At 33.3% G+C, this 21186-nt stretch overlaps 3 protein-coding genes across 10 annotated transcripts; 2 read left to right on the top strand and 1 right to left on the bottom strand.

The window, feature by feature from the left end:
- The first annotated feature begins 5620 nt into the window (after positions 1-5620).
- Positions 5621-10305, top strand: LOC107425128 (uncharacterized protein At4g38062). 5 transcript variants are annotated; one of them, XM_048479907.2, is made up of 4 exons: positions 5621-5787; positions 6147-6210; positions 6302-6354; positions 6832-10305. In XM_048479907.2, the coding sequence occupies exon 4, from the start codon at positions 6882-6884 to the stop codon at positions 10041-10043; it is 3162 nt and encodes a 1053-aa protein (XP_048335864.2). In that variant the 5' UTR covers positions 5621-5787; positions 6147-6210; positions 6302-6354; positions 6832-6881; the 3' UTR covers positions 10044-10305. The 5 variants fall into 5 exon arrangements, with proteins under 5 accessions (XP_048335864.2, XP_024932669.3, XP_024932671.3 ...); XM_025076901.3 differs by lacking the exon at positions 6302-6354; XM_016035062.4 differs by lacking the exons at positions 6147-6210; positions 6302-6354 and having other exon boundaries at positions 5624-5787; positions 6832-9377; positions 9453-10305.
- A 350-nt stretch (positions 10306-10655) lies between these two features.
- Positions 10656-12524, bottom strand: LOC107425127 (uncharacterized). Its single transcript, XM_016035060.3, has 4 exons — positions 12298-12524; positions 12030-12201; positions 11265-11381; positions 10656-11041 (listed from the first exon to the last, which is right to left on the bottom strand). The coding sequence occupies exons 1-4, from the start codon at positions 12408-12410 to the stop codon at positions 10913-10915; spliced, it is 531 nt and encodes a 176-aa protein (XP_015890546.1). The 5' UTR covers positions 12411-12524; the 3' UTR covers positions 10656-10912.
- An 869-nt stretch (positions 12525-13393) lies between these two features.
- On the top strand, positions 13394-21064 carry LOC107425161 (mechanosensitive ion channel protein 2, chloroplastic). Of its 4 annotated transcripts, none has more exons than XM_048479908.2 (16): positions 13394-13573; positions 13673-14012; positions 14533-14763; positions 14842-14901; positions 15242-15280; positions 15522-15685; positions 16247-16370; positions 16561-16658; positions 17048-17161; positions 17588-17648; positions 18006-18155; positions 18277-18387; positions 18529-18696; positions 18813-18926; positions 19636-19692; positions 19874-21064. In XM_048479908.2, exons 3-16 carry the CDS (start codon positions 14683-14685, stop codon positions 20786-20788), a joined length of 2256 nt encoding a protein of 751 aa, XP_048335865.2. In that variant the 5' UTR covers positions 13394-13573; positions 13673-14012; positions 14533-14682; the 3' UTR covers positions 20789-21064. The 4 variants fall into 4 exon arrangements, with proteins under 4 accessions (XP_048335865.2, XP_024931940.3, XP_024931939.3 ...); XM_025076172.3 differs by having other exon boundaries at positions 13959-14012; XM_025076171.3 differs by lacking the exon at positions 13673-14012.
- The last annotated feature ends 122 nt before the right edge of the window (positions 21065-21186 follow it).

The following is a 21186-nucleotide window of genomic DNA, read 5'->3' on the forward strand; positions in this document are numbered from 1 at the left end:
TAATTAAATAATGTTCCTTAAAATTTATTTATTTAATATATATAGCCCCAAAAAAAAAAAAAGTCTCCATTTTTCATCTTCTTAAGCCAAGAAAAATTTCCGGGATAAAAATAAATGAACTTTCATGTACATTTTTTTTTTTTAAGAGTTAACGTACTATTATTATTATTATTATTTTGGTAGGGGGAAATTTCACAAACTTAAAAATGGCAATTAATTTAGTTCCTACGAAAACCAAATGGAATTTCTAATAATCAAATGGTTTATATAAATATATTTATTAATCATGTTAGAATTATTAAAAATATTTATCAAATAATACCACAACATGATAATATTTAATTAATTAATTTTTTATTTATTTATCTATTTAATAATTTACTAGTTTATATTTATGTTATATTTATCTTATATGAATAAAATATATTATCCAATAATAAATTAATAGATGTCATTTGATAAATATTATTTTGTAAACATTTTGGTATATTTATACAAAACTACTAATCATGTATTGCAAAAAGGCAAGTTAGACCTATTAACCATGTATTTCAAAAGGGCAAGTCATACCATTATTCCTGAGTAAAAGTCATGGTTATATATGGAAGACACCGAGGAGCTTCCTAGTTTCTTGAATTGCACGAAATGGTTATTGATTTTCAGAAATCAGGGTCTTGGTCTTTGGCTTTTTTTTTTTTTTTTCCTCATTCTTTTTATTTTATTGGGGATGTAGGTATTCATAAATGAATATGGAAGCTGCAGAAAGGAAAAAAATATGTTGAACGCACAGAAATTTAGACATTGTATTGATTAAGATACATTCAGTGCAAGCATGCATATAAATGTCTTTGTCAGCTTACAGAGAAATAAGAGGTTACATTCAAATTGCAATAAACATATTTTTTTTTTGTTTTTTTTGTTTTTCTGGGTAAATAAATTACAATAAACATTCACATTTGCTGTCAAAATGTACAGGGCAGAAGAAAAAATATATTGAAAAAAAATTAATACCAGAAAAAAAGATGAAAAAGAGATTAGCGTTTAGCGTGATGGTGAAGTAATATTTGATTCTGTTTCTGACCTCTACTTAGCAGGCTAGACTTTACTTTAGGCGTAGACTAGATATATCATATATTTTCAGTGTGTTTTGACAAGGAAGGTCTACTCATTCTGTCTCTCTCTACTAATTGATTTCTTTTTTTCTTTTTCCTTTATGATCTGCTCCATTAATATTACCAATCATTCATAGATTGGATCTATTTACCAAAAAATCATTCACAGATTGGATACGGTAATCGCAGCATCCTATGTGTGGAAAAACAAAAACAGAAAAAGAAAAATATTGCTGTACAACTTATTGCAAGTAAAAGTAGCTTTGAAAACAACAAAATATTTATATATATCACTGATCATCATGTCCAACAAAATGTTTTTCTTTTCTATTTATTGTTAATAAACATAAGGTTTATATGTATGGTGAAAGTGGTCCAATCACTACCAATTTTACAACATGGGATAACATTGGACCCCATGTGTGGTAATCAACTCCATCCTCAAATTATACACCAAAAAAAGAAAAAAAAAATTCATCCTCGAATTTGTAAATATCCTACAATCCCTTTCTTTCTTACTTTTTTTTTTTTTTTTTGACAAAGTAAACATCACAATGGGACCCAAATTTTGTTTTTCTGGTTTTTTAGGAGTTGTGATGAGGTATGCAATTTGGGTCCCCAAAAAAAAAAAAAAAAAAAAGTCTGAAATTAAATGCAAAATGCCCACTTGTGTAAAAAAAACAGAAGGGGTGAGAATCATTTAATACAGAGGCAGCCAAAAGTTGCAACTTATACATGTTGCCCACTTCAACTTGGCCATGGGGTTCCATAGATAGCTAAGCTTTTTCTTTCTTCCACTTTGAACACTTTCTCCATGTGCTTTTGTCCTTCAAGATGACAAAAAGAAGGATTTTTTTTATTTTTCTTTAATTTCCTTCCTTTTTCAGGAAAGTGGAGAAAAATTCCACAACCATAGAGGTATACTCCCTTAATATATAATTGTATAGTTATATTTGCCTTGATTTGAGGAAGATCCAAAGCCAGGGCTGATCTTCAACACTAATTAAAATTAAAATTCACCTTCTTAGAATGCCTAAAATTTTACATTCTTCTTTTAATAGTTCAAAATCATTCTTATATCCTTAATGGTTCATTTTTTACAGCGTTCATTTGGAATGCTATGCTAGACTGGATTTTGTTGAATTATTTTAATTTTAATTTTTCAAGTTTAAAATAGTATAATCTAAATTAAATTTCATCTTAGTAAAATGAAGTAAACAACTATAAGAATAAAAATGTAAATTTATTACAACTTAAATAGATAGATAAATAAATAAATAAAAAGATGAAGAAGCAAGCTACTAGGATATAGTTTAAATCGTTTTGTTGCTCTCTTTGTCAAACAATATTGGAAAAGATGGCTACTCTCCATTTGTCCTCCTTACATTATTCATCTATTATATATTAATTTCCATCCTTCTTCTCGAATTTAGGATAAGTACAATTGATTATACATAGCAAAAATATATAACAGTGACGAATAGTAAAATATAGGCATGATTAGCCAACAAAAACATTTATTTAGCTATGACATTAGGTCTTATGACAAAGAGATAAAGCAAGAAAAACCAAAAAAATTTCCAACCACTAAAGTGGAAGTGGACGTAGAGAATATAATAAGGCTTAATTAATAATTCGTTGAATCTATGATTAAACGTGTATTTTTTTTTTTTTTCTCTCTTTCTATTTCTTTCCTCAAATTTTATACTTATCCTTTAACACCAAATTCCTCTTACCTGTCTACAAGTTTAAGTCTCACACAAATTATGATTCTCATTTCCATAATTATTATCTATTTGCTTCCTATTATACAAAATTTTCATAAAATTTCAAATGCTATAAGTGACTAGAAGTAAAGTAGAGAGTTGTAATTTTTTTTTTTATCACAAAATTGACTAAAATTCATTATTTAAAAATGCAGTTTGCATAGAACCAATATTAGTAAATTTATCAATAAAGAATTTGTTTCTACAAGATCTTGAAATAATATAGTACGTGTCAAATATTTTTGGAAAATAGATTTCATGACAAGTTTTTAACCAGCTTCGATTGTGACCTAATTTATCTCGGCGGTCTATTAATTTTCTTCATCGAATTAAGTAATTTTAATCTTTCCTAAATATTTTTGTTTTAAAAAAAAATTGTTATGAGATTGACTTAAATAGTACGCTATTAATACTGATATCCTACAAAATTGTAGGTTGGAGACATTTTAAAAGGAAAAAAAATTGTTGTAAATAATAAACGAATGAAAAAAAATTGTTTCTATTAGCTATCACCTTTTTTATTATTATTATTTTTTATCCTCAAAGAGGATTGAACCTTATGGTGTACTGCATGTTTTACTTGGCAAAGAAGGTCCTCACCACTAGGCCAATTCAAAGACAATTCGAGAAATCATATACTTTTTTGTATCTATCTCTTACACCAATACAATAGTAACCCCACATAGTATTATCCTTGATTTGGCGCAGTCTAGACCACAAATACCATCTACATGTCATCACAATTATGGATTCATTTGAAATATAGATCAACCCAGATACCATTTGATTAGCAAAATAGTTCAAGTTGTGTCTTTTTGTTAGCTAGTGATGAAAAAACAGATTGCTTTTGAAAAGTAGAAGCAAAAAAACCTTCATTAAAATGAGAAACTAAATTGAAATGGACAAATTTCTGTACCAAATAGGGTGGGTTTGGCTTTTATAATTTTTATTTTTCTTTAGAAAGTACATGAGATGGATGTTTTTGAAAGCTTAATGGATACATAGAAAACCTGATAACTATACATCTGATTCAAAATAAATAAAAATGAAAGTTTAAGTCCAGAAAAAAAAAAATATGAAAGATAAAGACACATAAATTGTCTAATAAAATGTGTATAGTTAAAAATTGAAACCAAAAAAAAAAAAAAAAAAAAAAAAAAAAAAAGGGCTCACATCAAAACAAAAGTAGGGATTAGACATAGAGACAGCATTAGAGGATTCAAAGCATGTGGTTTGTAGTCTTTCAAAATTTTATGTGGCACAAAAGGTGCAAATGAATGACCTGCATTCCTTGAGGGGTCTGTGCCAAAGATTTCCTTACATATGACATTAGATGGGACTTGCTCCATATCCAAGAAGAAGAAGCACAAAATAGATTTCAACCAAAAAATAAAAAAAAAAACACAGAAGCACAAAATAGATTGATTAATTAATTAAAAAAAAATAGTGAGGAACCATCATGTGATTTGATGGTGACATCGCTGAATAGAGAAGCTAGTAATTGGTTTATTAGGAAAATGAATTCTATCTGAAACCCTTCTCTTTACAACACCAATTTTCACCTGTTATTATCATGTGAAGAAATTCTCTAGCTCTCCAAATTCACAATTGTAGCAAGCTTATGTTGCTTCCCGCTGCTTTTTGCTTAATGAGTTAGTTTACATTTGGAAACTGAGAAAGAGAGTCTCAAAAGGTAAAACAATAGAGCTAGTCATACTAGTTTGCAATCTGTTTTGGAACTTTTCAAGAGCATGTGCTTGAAAGAATCAAACTAATTTTCTGGAAAGGAAATGTATCATGTAGATTATGTTACACATGAAGACACGTTTTCAATATTGCTGAGAGATTCAAACAAAAATGAGATAACTTGAAGGTAAAGATAAGGGACTTTCATGGAGTTCATGTAAATTCTCTCCTTCCCCCCTCCCCTCCCCCCTGCCCCAACCCTTTTCTTGTGTTTTAATGGTTCTTTCATTTAGGAATAATTTCATACATATTTCCTTTGAGCACCATGTTAATCGGATTTTTATTTTCTATATTCCCATAGCTCAATATCAGAAAAAAAAAAAAAATGCATGTTATTGATATATATACTCCTGTATAGCCATATACTTCATGGATTGTACAATAGGACAAAAAACATAACCCATGAATTGAATGGTGAACTTAATAATTGAATATGCTTGTTACTCATACCAAAAAAAACCAAAAAAAAAAAAAAATTGAATATCATTTCAAGAGGTCATTACTAAATCTATATATAGGTGCGAGAACATACCAACTAAGCCAAAAACTATAATTATGAAAAAAAAATTAAAAAAAAATTAAGAAGGCCGATTAAAATTATCTCAATCATGAATGAAAAATCATGAGTGACCAGAAAAAAAAAAAAAAAAAATATATATATATATATTCTTGAGTTCTACAAGAAAGTACATGAACTTTTTATCCCAAAAAGTATCCCCATAAAAGGGAAAGCCCAACCCAAACCAGCCCAGATCAACATAAAACAAAAACGTTGCCGAGGCTTGGCCCAAACCATCTAAGTTTAACTTCCCAACGGCTAGTATTGGTTTTCAAAATCACCATAATTACCGTCTACACCTTTCGTTTTTAAAGGTGTAAAAAGGCAAGAGGGGAAGTAGATAATAACCAATAAAGCTATAACGCCGTTTGTTTCTAAACGTTATGACGCCGTCAAATCGCCCTTTTTTTTGGGCAATTTCAAATCCGACAAAGCCCTCTCCTAACGGCTACTTCCGAACCGCTTTCTCCTGCCTCTCCTTTTCTTTTCTCGCATTTTACATTTTCGACATTTCTCCAAAAACCAAGAACCAGAAAGAAAACCCCAAAAACACTTTTGCGTTTTAGTCCTCCATTAATGGCGAATCTGTGAATCACATTACCAGGTATTTTTCATTTTCGGGGTTTCTCTTATTTATTTATTTATTTTCCCTAAAACTTGTTTGATTAGCGAGAAATAGAAGGAAAATTAATCAATATACCAACCTCCCCAACCCAATTGCAAAATTTTTGGTCCTCTTTGTTTTCTGGATAACCGGAAAATGACATTTTAAATTTTTTGTTTAATTATATGATTTTCAATTTAGTTATAGCCTAATGGGTAAACAATTGCTATATGTTTGTGTTTCTGGGTGCGGATGAGTCAGGGGTTTGAACACTTTTATGTTTTGAATGCTTTAGGATTTTTCTTCTTTTTTTTGGCTCAAATTCTAACTTGGGTTGAATTTTGTTTCACTTCTCTAAGGTTTTTGTTGTCTTATTGAAGCCCTCTGTCTGGTTTCCGAGAAAACAAAGGAAAAGAAAATTAGGTTGATTCTTTATTCTTCTTCTTCTACCACTTTTGTTTTTGCATTTTTATTGCTTGGGATCAAGAATATAACTTGGCTGTATCTGTCTCAGTTGAGTGGAGGTTTACCAGTTTCTTGGAACCAAAAATCTAGATAATTCATCGAGTACGTTCTTTTCTTTTCCAGCTAATACATATTTCAAACTCTATGTGAAAACATTGAAGAATTATAAAAAAAAAAATTAGGCTACTATCTCTATTATTTTTCTTTTTTCTTTTTTGTTACTGAGTAATACGGCCAAATTAATTATACATGCAGTTTCGTTTGGCCGTGTATGGAATCAATAGGACAAAAGAAGAAGAAAAAAAGATAAAAGATTTTGATGCTTTCTTGAAATGCCACCAAGTCTTATTTGTCATCATTTTTGAAGAGATATGATGATAATCTTGAAATTCTAATTCTAGTACAAGTTTGGGAGGGAAATAACAAATAATGTACCAGATGACTCATTGGATGTCCAATGACAAGTCTTTTTAATCACAAATTATACAGATATCCCTCTTTTTGAAATTGTGTTCTTCCAAATATTTTGATTCTCTTTATGGTCTGATTCTGATATGTTGGTTGTATCTCTTACGACAGGTCTTGTTTTTACTTTTATCTATTTTGAAGTTTCCTACTTGGGAAAGAATATGGACAAGGTTTATGAAGAGCTTGATGAAGCAAAAGCTGAGATCGAGAAGCTCAGGGCAGAATACAGAGGAAAAACAGAAGCATATGAAAACTTAAAGAAAGCCCACAATGAGCAGCTCATTAACGTCCAGGATGCTAATTTAAAATTTCAGAAGCAGGTTCAAGAGCTAAATGAAAAGGCAGATGAAAACTCTGTTCTGAAGCAGATGTGTGATGATCTACAAAGCAGTTTGAATGAAAAAGAGTCTACGGTAAAACATCTTCGTACTTTATATGATAAACTTCGAGTTGATTGTGATGAGAAGTTCAGAACGTGGGAAGAGGAAAAACGAGGGTTGTTATCGGCTTTGGATGAGGCGAATGAGAAGAATTTTGATCATGAGCAACAGATTCATGGATATAAAGAAGAAATTGAAAGCCTCAAACGTTGTTTAGCTGTATCACAGAAAAAATGTTTGGAAGCAGAGAAGAAAGCCAATGCAACCAAAGAAGTGAGAGATGGGGATGATATGCTGCTCCAACTAGAAGATGAAAACAGGAAGATTGAAGATCAACTAAAATGGAAGAAGGAGCAGTTTGCGCATCTAGAAGAAGCGCATGAAAAGATGCGAGATCAGTTTAGAGAAAGCATGAAGGAGTGGGAGCTGGAGAAGTCTTCATTGCTTGAGGAGATTGGTTCACTGCAAACAAGCTTAGACTCCCAAATCAGTATTTCAGAAGATCTTCAAAACCAGATAAAGATGCTCAACCAAGCCCTGGCACATGAAGAAAGCCGGAGAAAGCGTCTAGAAGTTCAAGTTTCTGAATATTCGACTCAACTGGAGAATGTTTCAGGTGAGTACCATGATGCAAAATCTGAACTGGGATGCTTGACTTCTCCGAGGGACAAAGAAATTGTATCTCTAAGAAATTTGCTGGCCCAGAAGGAGACTTCTTATAAAGAAATGGAATATCAAGCAGGAAAACTGGAACAAGAAAATCAGGAGTTGCGAATTTCCCTCAAAGAACTCCAAGAAGCTCGAATACAAGAAGCATCAGCTGTATCTTCCCTAGCAAAGCTGCGTAACAAGCTCAAAAGTTTGGAGCAGATGCATAAAGAGACAACCGCTAATATAGGGGTTAAAGAAGCTGAGTGGAGCTCTCAACTGGAAAAGATGACAGAGGACCTAAACAACCAGAGGTCTAGGTTAGAGAGTAAAGATGCATATATAGAGAAGCTGAGGATGGAGTTGAAGCATATGCATGGAGATTCTGCTGAAAATCTCAGGGCTAACGAAGCTGAAAGCGTTCAGTTGGAAAGCTTGATAACAGACTTGAACAATTATAAGTCTGATCTAGAAAAAAGAGAGGCAACGATAGCAGAGCTTAGGATGAAGTTGGAACAGATGCATGGGGATTCTACTGCAGATTCCAGGGATATAGAACCTGAATGGAAGAGCAATCAACTGGAAAAATTGACAGGAGATCTGAACAAGTACAGATTTGAGCTAGAAAATAAAGATGCAGTCATAAAAGAGCTGAGGACGGAGTTGGAAGGTTGTCATTCTTCAAATATACAGCTGAAGTTGCAGAATGAGGAGATCTCTATGATGCTGCTGGTGTTCCAACTTGGAATCTCTGAGGCTCAATTGAAGATTGCAAAAGAAATCACTGAAATGACCAGGACTGACAAAGAGAACGAAGAGAAGATTTATTTACTGATGCAACAGCTGGAGATGAGAAATTCTCCTCTGGTTAGATTGCAGACAGATTTGGAAGAAGAACATGAGAAGGCAACATCTCTGTTGCAAAAGATTGACTCCTTGGATCTCAATGGCAATCAGAAGCTTCTAATGCCGAATGAAGTGGACAGATATGAGGAAATGCTCATGGAATCGTCCATGCGTGAACTTTTCCTGAAAGAACATCTTTTTGAGTTGGCAACTGCCTTGGAAAAGAAACATAGGAAAGTTTGTGATGATTTAGACAGAATTAATACTGAGTTGGCTGAGAAAATTTGCGATGGAAATGAAATTGAATTTGAATTGTATATTTGGAAATCAATTGCTGAACGTCTAAAAGTTGATCTTGAAGAAAACAACGAAAAGCGTAAAGGGTTAGAAGCTTCCCTTCTTGCACAAATAGATGTTGGAGAAATCATCAAGCAAGAAAAAGAGTGTCTCGTCCATGTGTTAGAAGAAAAAGACAAAACAATAGAGAACCTCCACCAGAAAATTGGGTTACTTGAGCAGAAGCTTAAATCAAGAGATATTGGTGCTGAAACCACAAAGTGGGAAGTAGATATTTCCTCTGAGTCAGAAAAAGCAAGCTTCCTCCAGATTACAAGAGAGAAGGATGAGATATTGGGACAACTTCAGAAAGAAGTTGGGTGGCTAGAGCAAGAATCATTGAGAAGAGAACTCGAAGGTTTTCTTCTTGCACAAATTGGTGCAGAAACAACATTTGAGCACGAGAAAGAGACACTTATCCAGCTTGTGGAGCAGAAAAACCAGAGGGTGAGTGATATCATGCATCTTGCGAAGTCATCGGAAAATAAGTTTAATAGCTCATTAATTTCTTTGTCTTCACAGCTTGCTGAGAAACAGACAGAGATTGATCTGGTCCATGAAGCTTGGGAGAAAATTGCAGCTGCCGAGATTATGGCTGCCCTAGAAATTGAAGAGAAAAAGTTGATGGTCTTGGAACTTGAGGATGACATCAATAACATAAAGGAGAAAATGGAATTGCAAAAGAAATCCCTGTGTGATTCAGAACAGCAAGCATTAAAGGTGGAAGAAAAATTGGAAGCAAAAGAGTTGGAAATGAAGACACTGACTGATCAAATGAACACGAAGCTGATAAATGCAGATGCTGAAATTGAGGAGCTCAAGAGTGAAAGAAGAAACTTAATTGAAGATGTCATCAAGTTATCTTCAGAAAGAGAAAACTTATTGGGCTTCATTGGGGGTCTGGGTGATAGGATTAGTGGGTTATCCAGTACAGACAAACAACTTATGGATATGTTGGAGGGGATAATGCTCTCATTTGACAACTCTGGTTGTTCAGAGAGAGAGATGAAAATGGGCAACCCTATAAGAAAGAGTGTGGATGCCCCAGTTGCAATGAAGAGAATTGAAGCTGTTTCTGATGTAAGAGCCCCGTTCAGAGAGATCAACAACTAGATGCTTGTGAGAAAAGATACCATTTATCTTGGCTGTGTAACAAGAAAATGTAGTGTAAAAAGTTGTTGGCTTAGCCATGCAATTTCTAAAGCATGGAAATGTATTTATTTTATTTTATTTTATTTGTTTTAGCTTGTATATATATATATATATATATATGCAAGCATTTTGTCTCTGACATAATTGTTTACCACATTGTGTATATGTGCAAGCATTTTACTCGGCATGTAATTTTAGTTTTCTGATTCATTGTTTACTTTCATTGTGTTCTATTCTTCACACAATATTCCTGCAGTTTCTCTTTTTTAAAGTTTTATGTTGTATCGTTTTTTATTTTTCTTTTAGGTGGGGGAGAACTCATTGTTTTCACTTAGCAAATTCCTAAACTAGACATTTTAGAAAAATAAAAAACAATAACAAAACAAATCGATGCATCAAAACAGTTGATTTCACAAATGTTTTCATTGTATCGAAACATAATTGTTGCAAGTTGTTATGAAATGGCCCGAACCACACCTTCGGGAAACCTGAGACATTTTGATAAAAGATCAAAGAGTTCAAAATCATGATCAAAGGACCAGTTGAAATCCAGTCTCTTGAAACTGCAAGCAATGAAAAAAATATAACTAAAAGTATATTACTTTCCCCAAAAGAATTCATTTTCCATCGAAGTACAAAAATATGTCCAATCTTGATGGCACAATTACAAAACCAGACAGAAAAGAATATACCTATTAAAAATTACAATATGAAAATTCCTTTTTTTTTTTTTTTTTTTTTTTTCTTCTGAAGTTGCAGTTATCAACTTTGACAGCACAAACGGAGTACATCCATTGCTTGCATCTGGTTTAAAGAGTAATATAATAACTTTAACCATTCATACTCCTGCGAGAATGAGATGAACTGGCCTTCAGAGAAAATTCTGCTAATCCCTGCCTCAAAGCATCAAGATTCACCCCATCATCAACCAAAATGCTTGTTACACCCATATTTGATACCTGTATGTATATGTACTGAAGGAATTAAATCTTTATTTTAAACCTCATCAACAAGGGATGTGGAACGATGTTCTCAACAATCAAAGATGGTATAAAAGTAACCCTTGAAATTATCATTGATTATATACAAGTTGAGTATAGAATCTAAGATGCTTCACAAGCTAAGATAAGGCAAACAAGAAACAATTCAAAACCAACAATGCAGAACAAGGAATTAATTTACCGCTTCAATATTCCTGTCCTCATCATCAAAGAAAAGCATCGAAGTAAACGGTACAGCGGTTTTTCTATGAATTTTTTGGAAATGCTCTGTTTTATGAGTCCAACTTGAGAATATCTCCTGCATAAACAATCCAAGTAACATTTTAGTTTCTACAGAAATCCATAAACAAGAAACTCGTACAAACTTCTCTTCCCCGGTAAGCTAAACACCATGAAGATTATTTTAGCCTTAAAAAAAGATTACGCAAAAATAAATAACCGAAGCAATTTAACAACATAGAAATTCCATACTTGATTACTTGAGGATTCTTCTAAATTCTTTTATTTGCAACAAGACCCTTCATTTTAAATTGAATAATCCTCTCCTACCCCTCTATCTTACCAAAATTATATCACATCTCTTTTTTCAGCTCCACATCATCAAACTATATAAAATTTTTACATACTAAACTATGGTAATTAATTTAATTGGATGTAGTTCATTCAATATGTTCAAAACATTGATAAATTTCTCCACCAGAGTTTTCCAGTGAGGTTCTCTGAATTTATCATATACTCTCCCTCTATTCCAGAAAATTTCAATTAAAAAAAGAAGAAGAAGAAGAAACTAGAGCTCTATGCATCACAATGATGCCCCCACCACATTCCAAAGCATTCAATAGCAACTGAACAAATTTTCCTACTTATCAAACACAAATTCAATAACCAAAAAAAAAAAAAAAGGAAGCAAACACACATAGCGTAACAGAAGAATCGAATAGCTTACATGGGCCAGAAAAAGGGACTGAAAACCCAATTTGTGAAGAAATGCTTGGGCTATGTCGGCTGTAGGTGACCTTGAAGCAACAGCCATGTCGATTCCTTTCTGTTTCAGTGCATACAAAATGCCTCTGACCTCCCGATACAAATACGGCGTTTCATCCTCGTACCGACACTCACTGATTCATAAACCCCAAAACATAAATTACAGTACAGGAGAAGAATTTCCCAAAAAATTAAAAAAAAAAAAATTAATTTTTGATGAGGAAGAGTACCAATAGAAGGGCCAGAGAGTGTAATCGAGATCGAAGACGACAAGGCGAGGCAGATTCTGGTACTGCCCTATTATCTGCAACGCTTCGTTCTTCACCTTCTCGTCGTCTACCATTCTCTTTCTCTTTCAGTCCAAGTCCTCAAGTCTCCGATTCCGACAAAACGGCCTATTCCGTGAACCGGGTCTATCACATCTCCTTAAGAATGAGTAAAAATAAAAAATAAAAATATAATATTGGAGTAGAAAAACTTCATTTTGTATTCAATTTCGTATTTTCATTTTTTTTAATAAAAAAATTGAAGGATAGCAACATGCCAACTTGATTTGAATACCAGTTTGTTTGGACATATTACCATAAGAGTAATGACAACCAAGTGGTTTTCATCCACCATTTAATTTCCAAAATTTTTTACATAAAAATCAAAATTTCAGAGTATGACATTTATGGAGGTTTAGTAAAAATTAAATTTAAAAATGCTGTAATTACTATAATTATAATATCATTGACATTTTTATATGATAATATATATATATATATATATTTTCCCTTTCGCTTTCTTATTGGACAATTTCAATTTTGCTTCAATGTGCCAACAATTTGACAGTAAATTATTATGTAATTCTAAAAAAAAAAAATACAAAAGGAAATTTTAAAATATATTGATGCCGGTATCATTTTCATTCTTTTGCTCATCGTCTTCTGGGCACTCTTGAGGAGCAATCAAAATTTCATTTCTGCAGCAATATATATATATATATATATTTACTAAATAGTTTTACGATGCGAATATATAGATGATATTAAAAGTTGCTGTTTTTTAAAAAAAAAATCAAATTTATTATGTATGCATACACAATAAAATAAATTTTTTTAAAAAAATATTAATTTTTAATGCTATCTGTATAGAAATAAAAGCGTAATAAAATATTTGTATATATAAAATATATATAGATATCCAGCAAGTCACAATGTTCCACGTTGTAAGATCGAATTACGCGAAAATACGAAAAAGAAAAATAAAAAAGCACGTGGCGGAAAACATGTAGACATGGTGACGGCTGCAAAAATGTGGTGCACAGGAAGCGAGGGTATCTATTTATCCAAAAAAAAAGAAAGAAAAATTGAGGAAGAAAAAGTATCTACATTTCGTCGTTTGAAGTAGATAAGGACACCAAAAAACCGAAAACAAAGTTTTTGGGGGAATTTTCGTCGAACAAAGAACAACCTCTGGAGCCTGGAATTTTCCGCTTCGTCTTCCATCTTTTTCCTTGACCAAGTAATCTTCTTTAACCCTAGTTTTCAAATTGAAATTTTCTATTTAAATTCTCATGCAATTGATAAGAAATTTGTTTTTTTTTTTTTTTTTGGTTGTCAGTGTTTATTATTGAACTCTAATGCAGAATTGTAGATGATATATATATATATATATATATGTATATTCATATTATTTGATCGTCCTCCTCGCTCTCTGTACCTTGCCGATGACTATATAGAGTCGGTTCCTTCTCAATTTTGGTTTACTCATTTCCCTCAAACTTTTTGGTTTTGGAAATTTCGCTGCTGATTTCATTCGATTTTTTTTGTTTTTAATTGTAATTGGAAGTGTAAAAGAAAGGTAATACAATAAATTAGGATCTTTTTATCTTTTATTTTTTTTATAGTCCTTAATACAGTGACGAGAATCAACCTTAGAAGCAAAGTGAAGTCTACGACAGGTAATTCATTCGAAGCCTGAGGTGTCAAAAATTTTGCTTTTCAGATTATTGCTCGGGACTAATATTATTTTCATATTCTGTGGAAGAACTGATGAGCTGTTAATTTCTTAGTAGAAATATTATGGCTTTTGATTGAACCAAACATTAAGAAAGAGTGAAATAGATAAACAAGATACTAGTGGCTACCCTATATTTATAATGAACTTGTTTTTTTGATTGGTAGTTGATTGATCAAGGCTTGAGACTTTGGTAAAATAATTGCAGTTTTTATTTTTTTAACAAAAAATTAAAATCTCTTAACTATTTCATCAGTTCATTGCAATAAGAGGAACTATAATTCTTATTCTTAAGACTGTTCTGCATATGCGTTGCTTCTTGAGAATTGATGTAGTTAAATTTTGTTTTTGTTGTTTGGGGGGTAGGTTGGGTTGATGGGTAAAAGCGTGATCATTAATATCAATGCAATTCCTAAAAGGCTTGGTGTATAGGTGGGCTGACATTTTTCTACATGTCATTGCAGCCTAGAAATCGTGATCACTCGTGTTGGTTTTGGTTAAATAATGAATTATGATCTTTATGGTGGTGGTGGCTACTAAGGGCTAACTTTTATTGAGTGCCGTTATGATCTTATGCTGCTAGTGGTACATCCTAACCTGCTTAGTGCAATCCAATGATGGTTCTTTCTGGTTCTCTGCAACTGTCTCATGAATTGGGACTCTGCAAGAACCAGAGTTACAATAAACAATTTAAGGTAATTTTTCTTCTTTTATATATTTTATGTCCAGCAACCTTGTCATTTTCATGCTTAAAGTTATTTGCTTATTCACAGAGTGGATTGGGAAGAAGCAAGTCACAAATATATGTGACCTCCCTATCATCACATTTTACGGTATGGTTCTTGGCTTAGAACTTTCAGTCAGTCTCTTTTCCTTTCATTCTTCCCAATCACATAACATGCCTGATGGTCAATGCAGCTCAGCTGATGTTTGCAGATCTAATGCATACAAAATTACACTTTTTATAACCTTTTTTGTTAGCTCCTGTTTGTACTGTTTTTTTCTGTTCCTTCTGTAGTTTTTCATGATCCATCTTATTAGCATTGTTCTTATCAAGTTTCACTCAAGATGATATCTTTAATTGATGATGTGTGGATCTGATAAATGTGGAAGGCATAAAAATGCCTGGATTCTCATTTTTTTGGGTCCATTGTTGGTCCCTTGGGTGTACAGGGTACATTTGGAACTCTCCCAACCCCTGATGAATGCAGGGTATGAAGACTTTTATTTTTTGCGGGGTGTGTGTGTGTATGTGTGTGTTTTTAATATTTATACAAGCAGTAGAATATTCTTAGTAGCACAAAGTTTGGAATTATAATTATGATATGGTTGACACTTGGTACCACTTCAAAGTTTTTTGTGAGTTTTCTTGTAATGGGGCTTTCTGCATTCATAGTTTGGTAAAATTTCTAAAACTTTGAACAAAGAGTCAGATTATCTTTCTTTGTTGCAGTTCCAGAGACAGGGTTCTTGGAGTATTCGATTATCAAACAATGTATATAGGCCGGTGTATAGACTACCTTACAGATACAATGCCTTTAAGTGTCATTCTTTTCTAACATCAGGAAAACCATTGGAATTCCAAAGCATCAAGACAGCTGCCGTGGCAATAACTAAGTAATTCTTTCTTGTTGATTGCAATTTGTATTTATACATAGATGTGACTTATGGCTAAGCTCTTCTTCTTCTTCTTCTTCATCTTTTTTATTTTTTACGTCATGTTTCCTTTTTTAATGCTTATTATAAGGAAAGATTTTATGATTCGGAGTTCAGAAAAAAAAAAAAAAAATTGGATTGCACTCTTATATGTCCATTTGAGAAATGGAACTGTTTTACTTTGGTATTAATTGTAAACTACTTGATAAGAGAACACATATTTCAGATGATCCTGGTTACTTCAGATGATCACATATTTCACATACCTTGTTAGTTAGAGATTACTTTTACAGGAAGATAATTAGATCTTTAGCAAAGATCACGTATATAGAGAGAGCTTGCATATATTCTGATGTCTTTAAGTCTAGCATTAATTTGTTGGTTGAGATTAATATTTATATATGCAGTTGTTTTGTAAAAACTGTTCTTCCATGTTTTTGTCACAACTGTATGAAATCAGTTATTTTTTGTGCTCTTTTGCATTACTAAATGCTGTTAACATTAATAAATCGTATTATGCAGGACTTGTAATGTTTTGCAAGGTAGTCCTCTTGTTGTTGGGTTCATTCCAGCAGTCGGTATTACTATTTTTGCTTTATGGGGTCTTGGGCCGCTTATGCGTCTAAGCAGAAACCTATTGCTTCATGTATGTGTTTATTTTGGTTCTTTTTCATTTTTGTGTTATTTAATGGCTTCCCCCCCCCCCCCCCCCCAAAAAAAACACCCCGTGGCCGCCGCCGCCTGTTTTCCTCCTTTTTATCATTCTTTCTTTCTTCTTATTTTTTCTTCCCTCCAAAATGGTTTGCACCTTTTATCTTATTTATATCTCTTTGCAGAGGAGTGACAGTAGTTGGAAAAAAAGTAGGACATGTTATGTTATGACTTCATATCTTCAACCTTTGCTGCTATGGACTGGAGCAATACTCCTCTGCAGGTGTCCATATCATGATTTCTTATGTTCTTTTTACAGTTTTTTTAATTGAAAAAGGAGGGATCAATTTAATTAATTGGGAAGTATAAAAATGTCCTCCACCCTCAGATGTTAAAAGAATTTTAAAATTTCCAGATCAATGATACTGGAAGCTTACGCTTATTGTAAGCTGAACACCATGAAAAGTTTGTCTATTCTCTTTCCTCTAAATGGTCCACATGTTACAATGGAATTGTTAAAGTTACCATCAATCCAACATATGCTTAACAGTAATAATCCCATAAATGTTTTATGCATTTAGAAGAGGGAAAGAAAGTTTCAAGGGACCTCTCATGACATAAAAAATGCAGTGCACATTCAGATAAGTTGTTTATTGACATATTGACTTGCAGGGCATTGGAACCAGTTGTCCCACCTACAGAAGCTAGCCAGGTTGTTAAACAACGGCTTTTGAATTTTGTGAGATCATTGTCAACCGTGTTGGCATTTGCATATTGCTTATCAAGGTTTGGTCTCTCTTCTGCTTGGGTTTTAGTCTTCCAGAATATGCTTTAATTGCTTTGTCTTAATCACCCTGTGAAATCTCTCTTCGCTTGTAGATTCTAGATTGCTGATTTCCAGAATAAACAATTGAAAAAATATTGCTGTTCAAACATTATTGTGCTTTCTCTTCATCAAATAAAATAATAATAATAATAATAATAAAATTATTGCACTTTCTTTATCATAGGTGCGAGGAGTCACTCTAGTGTTTAACTTAAAATTAATTATTCTACTTCCACTTTTGTAATTCAATGAGGCATTGCACTTGTCAATCATTATCCTTTGAAAGATTTTTTCTCTATAATATCTATTTTGCTCTTCAACAACAATAGAAGTTTCCAAGTTGTGACTTTTTGAAAATTGTTTTCATGACAATCTATTGTCTGCAGCGTGATTCAACAAGCACAGAAGTTCTTCATGGAGACTAATGATTCTGGTGATACAAGAAATGTAAGTTTGGATATTTTTAATTCTCTTATTATTCTTGTGGTGTATATGAAATTTAGTCATTTAGACATAGATAACTAGATTCCATCCAGAAAAAGAAGATACAGATAACTACAGTCATAAAAACATGTTTATGTCTGTACTTATGGGAAAAAAAATTATTCTTACTACTGTTTGACGTGATTGATGGGCATGAATGATTGAAATCTAAGATATATCTGGGGTAGATAGTCATGTTATAAGTCTTTTGCTGTCCTGTCATCTCTCTCTCTCTCTCTCTCTCTCTCTCTCTCTTGGAATTGACTTTCTGAAATGAATTGCAAGTAGATCTTGAAATAAAAGGCCCTTCCTGTTGGGCAGATGGGTTTCCATTTTGCAGGAAAAGCTGTATATTCTGCTGTATGGGTTGCAGCTGTTTCATTATTCATGGAGTTGTTGGGTTTTTCGACCCAGAGGTGGCTTACTGCTGGAGGTCTTGGGACAGTATTACTGACTCTTGCTGGTCGTGAGGTGCAACCCTTATTCTTGCTCTCTGCATCTTGATATTCAAGTTATTATACCATCTGTTCTTTTATATTTCCATAAAAAAAAGTGTTGTATCTAATTTTAATGTTACTTTCTCGCCGTCTAGATTTTTACAAATTTCCTTTCAAGTGCAATGATTCACGCAACTCGGCCTTTCATTGTAAATGAATGGATTCAAACAAAGATTGAAGGCTACGAAGTTTCTGGTACTGTTGAGGTTCGTACTTGAGTACTTAACAGAATTTGATATGATCACAAACTGAGAAGCAAGCTTAAACCCTTGGTTATGATGTTACTTGAAAGTTATAACATTCCTTATTCAGTGGCAATTCTTATGGGGCCTTTTGCTTTCCTATAGCATGTTGGATGGTGGTCACCAACGATTGTAAGAGGTGAAGATCGCGAAGCAGTTCATATTCCAAATCACAAGTTCACAGTGAATGTTGTAAGAAATCTAAGTCAAAAAACTCATTGGCGTATCAAAACTCACCTTGCCATTAGTCACTTGGACGTCCATAAAATAAATGTGAGAGCAATCTAGATATCTTAATCCAATCTATGTCAGATATTCATTTCTGAGCTGTTGAGTTTCTATTGGACGTCACTTTGATGATTAGTAATTGAGTGCCTTTTTCTGTACAGAATATTGTTGCTGACATGCGTAAAGTCTTGGCTAAGAATCCTCAGGTTGAGCAGCAAAGGTTGCATAGAAGAGTTTTTTTTGAGAATATTAATCCAGAAAATCAGGCTCTTTTGGTTAGTGCTAAACATTATCTCAAGATGATAATTTGGTACATCCCGTACTGTCGTTGTCTTCATGGTTAATTATGCTTTTTATAACAACATTTTTAAGAAGATGATTAGGGTCATAGCAATGATAGTATTTGTAATAAAGTATTTATCTTCTGTTAGTCTCGAATGAAGGATATAGGGCCTTGTTCTACTGTTTTTTCGGTGGATTGCATTTGAACTATTGATTGTGAAGTAGATTGTGGGTAGAATATTGAAGAATGAGAAAAGCAACATCTTCAATCCCTTGATAATAATAATAATATGGGTGTTTCATTAAGAATTTTCACATCTGAGAAAACTAATAAAAAATTTGGAGACTTTGGAGTTGCTTTTTGGTGGGAGGGTGAAGAGAGAGACATAGCACCAAGAAAAAAGCATTAGAGAGAATTGGAGATGGGATAAAAAGGCATATGTTTTCCATTTTTCTATTTGCTTTTGTTTCGAGTTTTATGCATTGAAAGTCATGGTGATGTGGCAACACTAACTATATCACAACTTGGAATCTGCTAAGGATAGCTTTATGTCATAGATGGGCCGTTGCTAATATGGCTGTTTCAAATTGGCCATGTCCATAAAATTAGTTACTCATACATTTATCATTTATTTGTAATCTTGTAAGCATATTTACATGCATGACAATGCACACATGGTTATTGTCTTTTACATATTACAGATCTTGGTATCCTGTTTTGTGAAGACCTCGCATTTTGAAGAGTATCTATGTGTCAAGGTAAGAACGTTTTTAAAAGAAATTTCATTTCCTTCTGCTTGATGATCTCTGTTTTTAGGGACCAAAATGAAGTTGAGTTTGTTGTCTTCCCTTTCAAGTGTAACTTGTACCCTTGCCTTCACTTATCTTATTTTTCACTATTATTAAGGTTTTAGCTCATTTTGATTGTAATGCTTAATAGGAAGCTATATTGTTGGATCTTCTTAGAGTCATCAGCCATCACCGTGCAAGACTTGCTACTCCAATCCGTACAGTTCAGAAAATATATAGTGATGCTGACTTGGAAAATATACCATTTGCTGATTCAATATATAACCGTGGTGGAGCACGGCCATTCTTACTAATTGAACCCCCATATAAAATTAATGGAGAGGAAAAAACAAAAAGTCGTCCAGTTCGCACAAATGGAGAACGAGATGGAAAGGCCACAGTACGACTAGCATCTGAGACCAATACAGATGTTAAGGTTGGACCAGCACCAACATCAGATTCCAAGAACAAAGAAACACCACCTTCAGAGACTATAGACACCAAGGCTGATGGCAAACTAAGAGAAACAACAAATTCCAACGCCATGGTGGACGCTAAGGCTGGGACAGCCTCTAACTCTGATCCAAAAGTAGGTGACAAAGAAGGGGTTAAATCAACACCTAAACTGAACTCTAACGCATCAGAATTGTTGGATTCAGAATCTGACAAAGCAACAGGTTCAACATCTTATACTTCTGCTCAGAAGGTTTCCATCAATAAGCAATCAAAGAGCTCTACCTCGGAGAATGCTATTCAGAACAGTTCTAGTAAGCCTTCATCTTCGTCATTAGAAATTGGTGGTGAGAAAGCAGGTGGATTTTCAACAACTGCTCAAGTGAAACAAGATCCACAGCCACCAACATCAAGGCCTGCCCTGGAAGAAAATATAGTACTAGAAGTCGCTTTAGAGGGCTCAAAGAGAACCCTTCCTATTGAGGAGGGGATGGATCCCCCTCCATCTCATGCAGAGACGACGGAGTTGGCTTCACGCCACAATGGACATGGGTCTTCAACCGTTGATAAGGATAAGAAAGATGGTCAGTTTCCAGCCTCTCCAAGTTCATAGCCTGTTGAACCATGAGGTCAGTTAAGAAGATTTAAAGGCAGGTGTCCTGGTTTTTTTGTCACATGCCCTGCTAACTTTTGTTTGGAAACTCACACCATGAAGCTGTATTTTATTAAAGCTGCTTTCTGTCTATAGTTGACTATTACTGTCATTGTCAAATTCTGTAGCATTTGTTAGATTCTCTTCTTGGAAACAATGTACATCAGACAGAAATATAACCCTTATCTGGGTTGAGCTGATTTTCAAATTCATAATATGCCTCTAAAGGCTTCTTCAGTCTGTAGAATTATAAAATTCGACCTTCTCGATTTAGTCACTATTATACAGACTTTATCTTCACTAAGTTATCACTTTTTTCTCTCTTGTGAAAACCGAGAGGGTTAAATCTTTATTTGATA

This window comes from Ziziphus jujuba, chromosome 7 (genome assembly GCF_031755915.1).
Source record: "Ziziphus jujuba cultivar Dongzao chromosome 7, ASM3175591v1".
Taxonomy (NCBI): Eukaryota; Viridiplantae; Streptophyta; class Magnoliopsida; order Rosales; family Rhamnaceae; genus Ziziphus; species Ziziphus jujuba.

Bases quoted from the DNA above. Each gene is read 5' to 3' on its own strand.
- LOC107425128 (XM_048479907.2), top strand. From the start codon at position 6,882: ATGGACAAGGTTTATGAAGAGCTTGATGAAGCAAAAGCTGAGATCGAG.
- LOC107425127 (XM_016035060.3), bottom strand. From the start codon at position 12,410: ATGGTAGACGACGAGAAGGTGAAGAACGAAGCGTTGCAGATAATAGGG. The intron at 11,382-12,029 runs GTAAGCTATTCG...TTGTTTATGCAG, and splicing joins AGTCCCTTTTTCTGGCCCAT to GAGATATTCTCAAGTTGGAC. The intron at 11,042-11,264 runs GTAAATTAATTC...ATATACATACAG, and splicing joins AGGACAGGAATATTGAAGCG to GTATCAAATATGGGTGTAAC.
- LOC107425161 (XM_048479908.2), top strand. From the start codon at position 14,683: ATGATGGTTCTTTCTGGTTCTCTGCAACTGTCTCATGAATTGGGACTC. The intron at 14,902-15,241 runs GTATGGTTCTTG...TTGGGTGTACAG, and splicing joins CCCTATCATCACATTTTACG to GGTACATTTGGAACTCTCCC. The intron at 15,686-16,246 runs GTAATTCTTTCT...CGTATTATGCAG, and splicing joins GCTGCCGTGGCAATAACTAA to GACTTGTAATGTTTTGCAAG.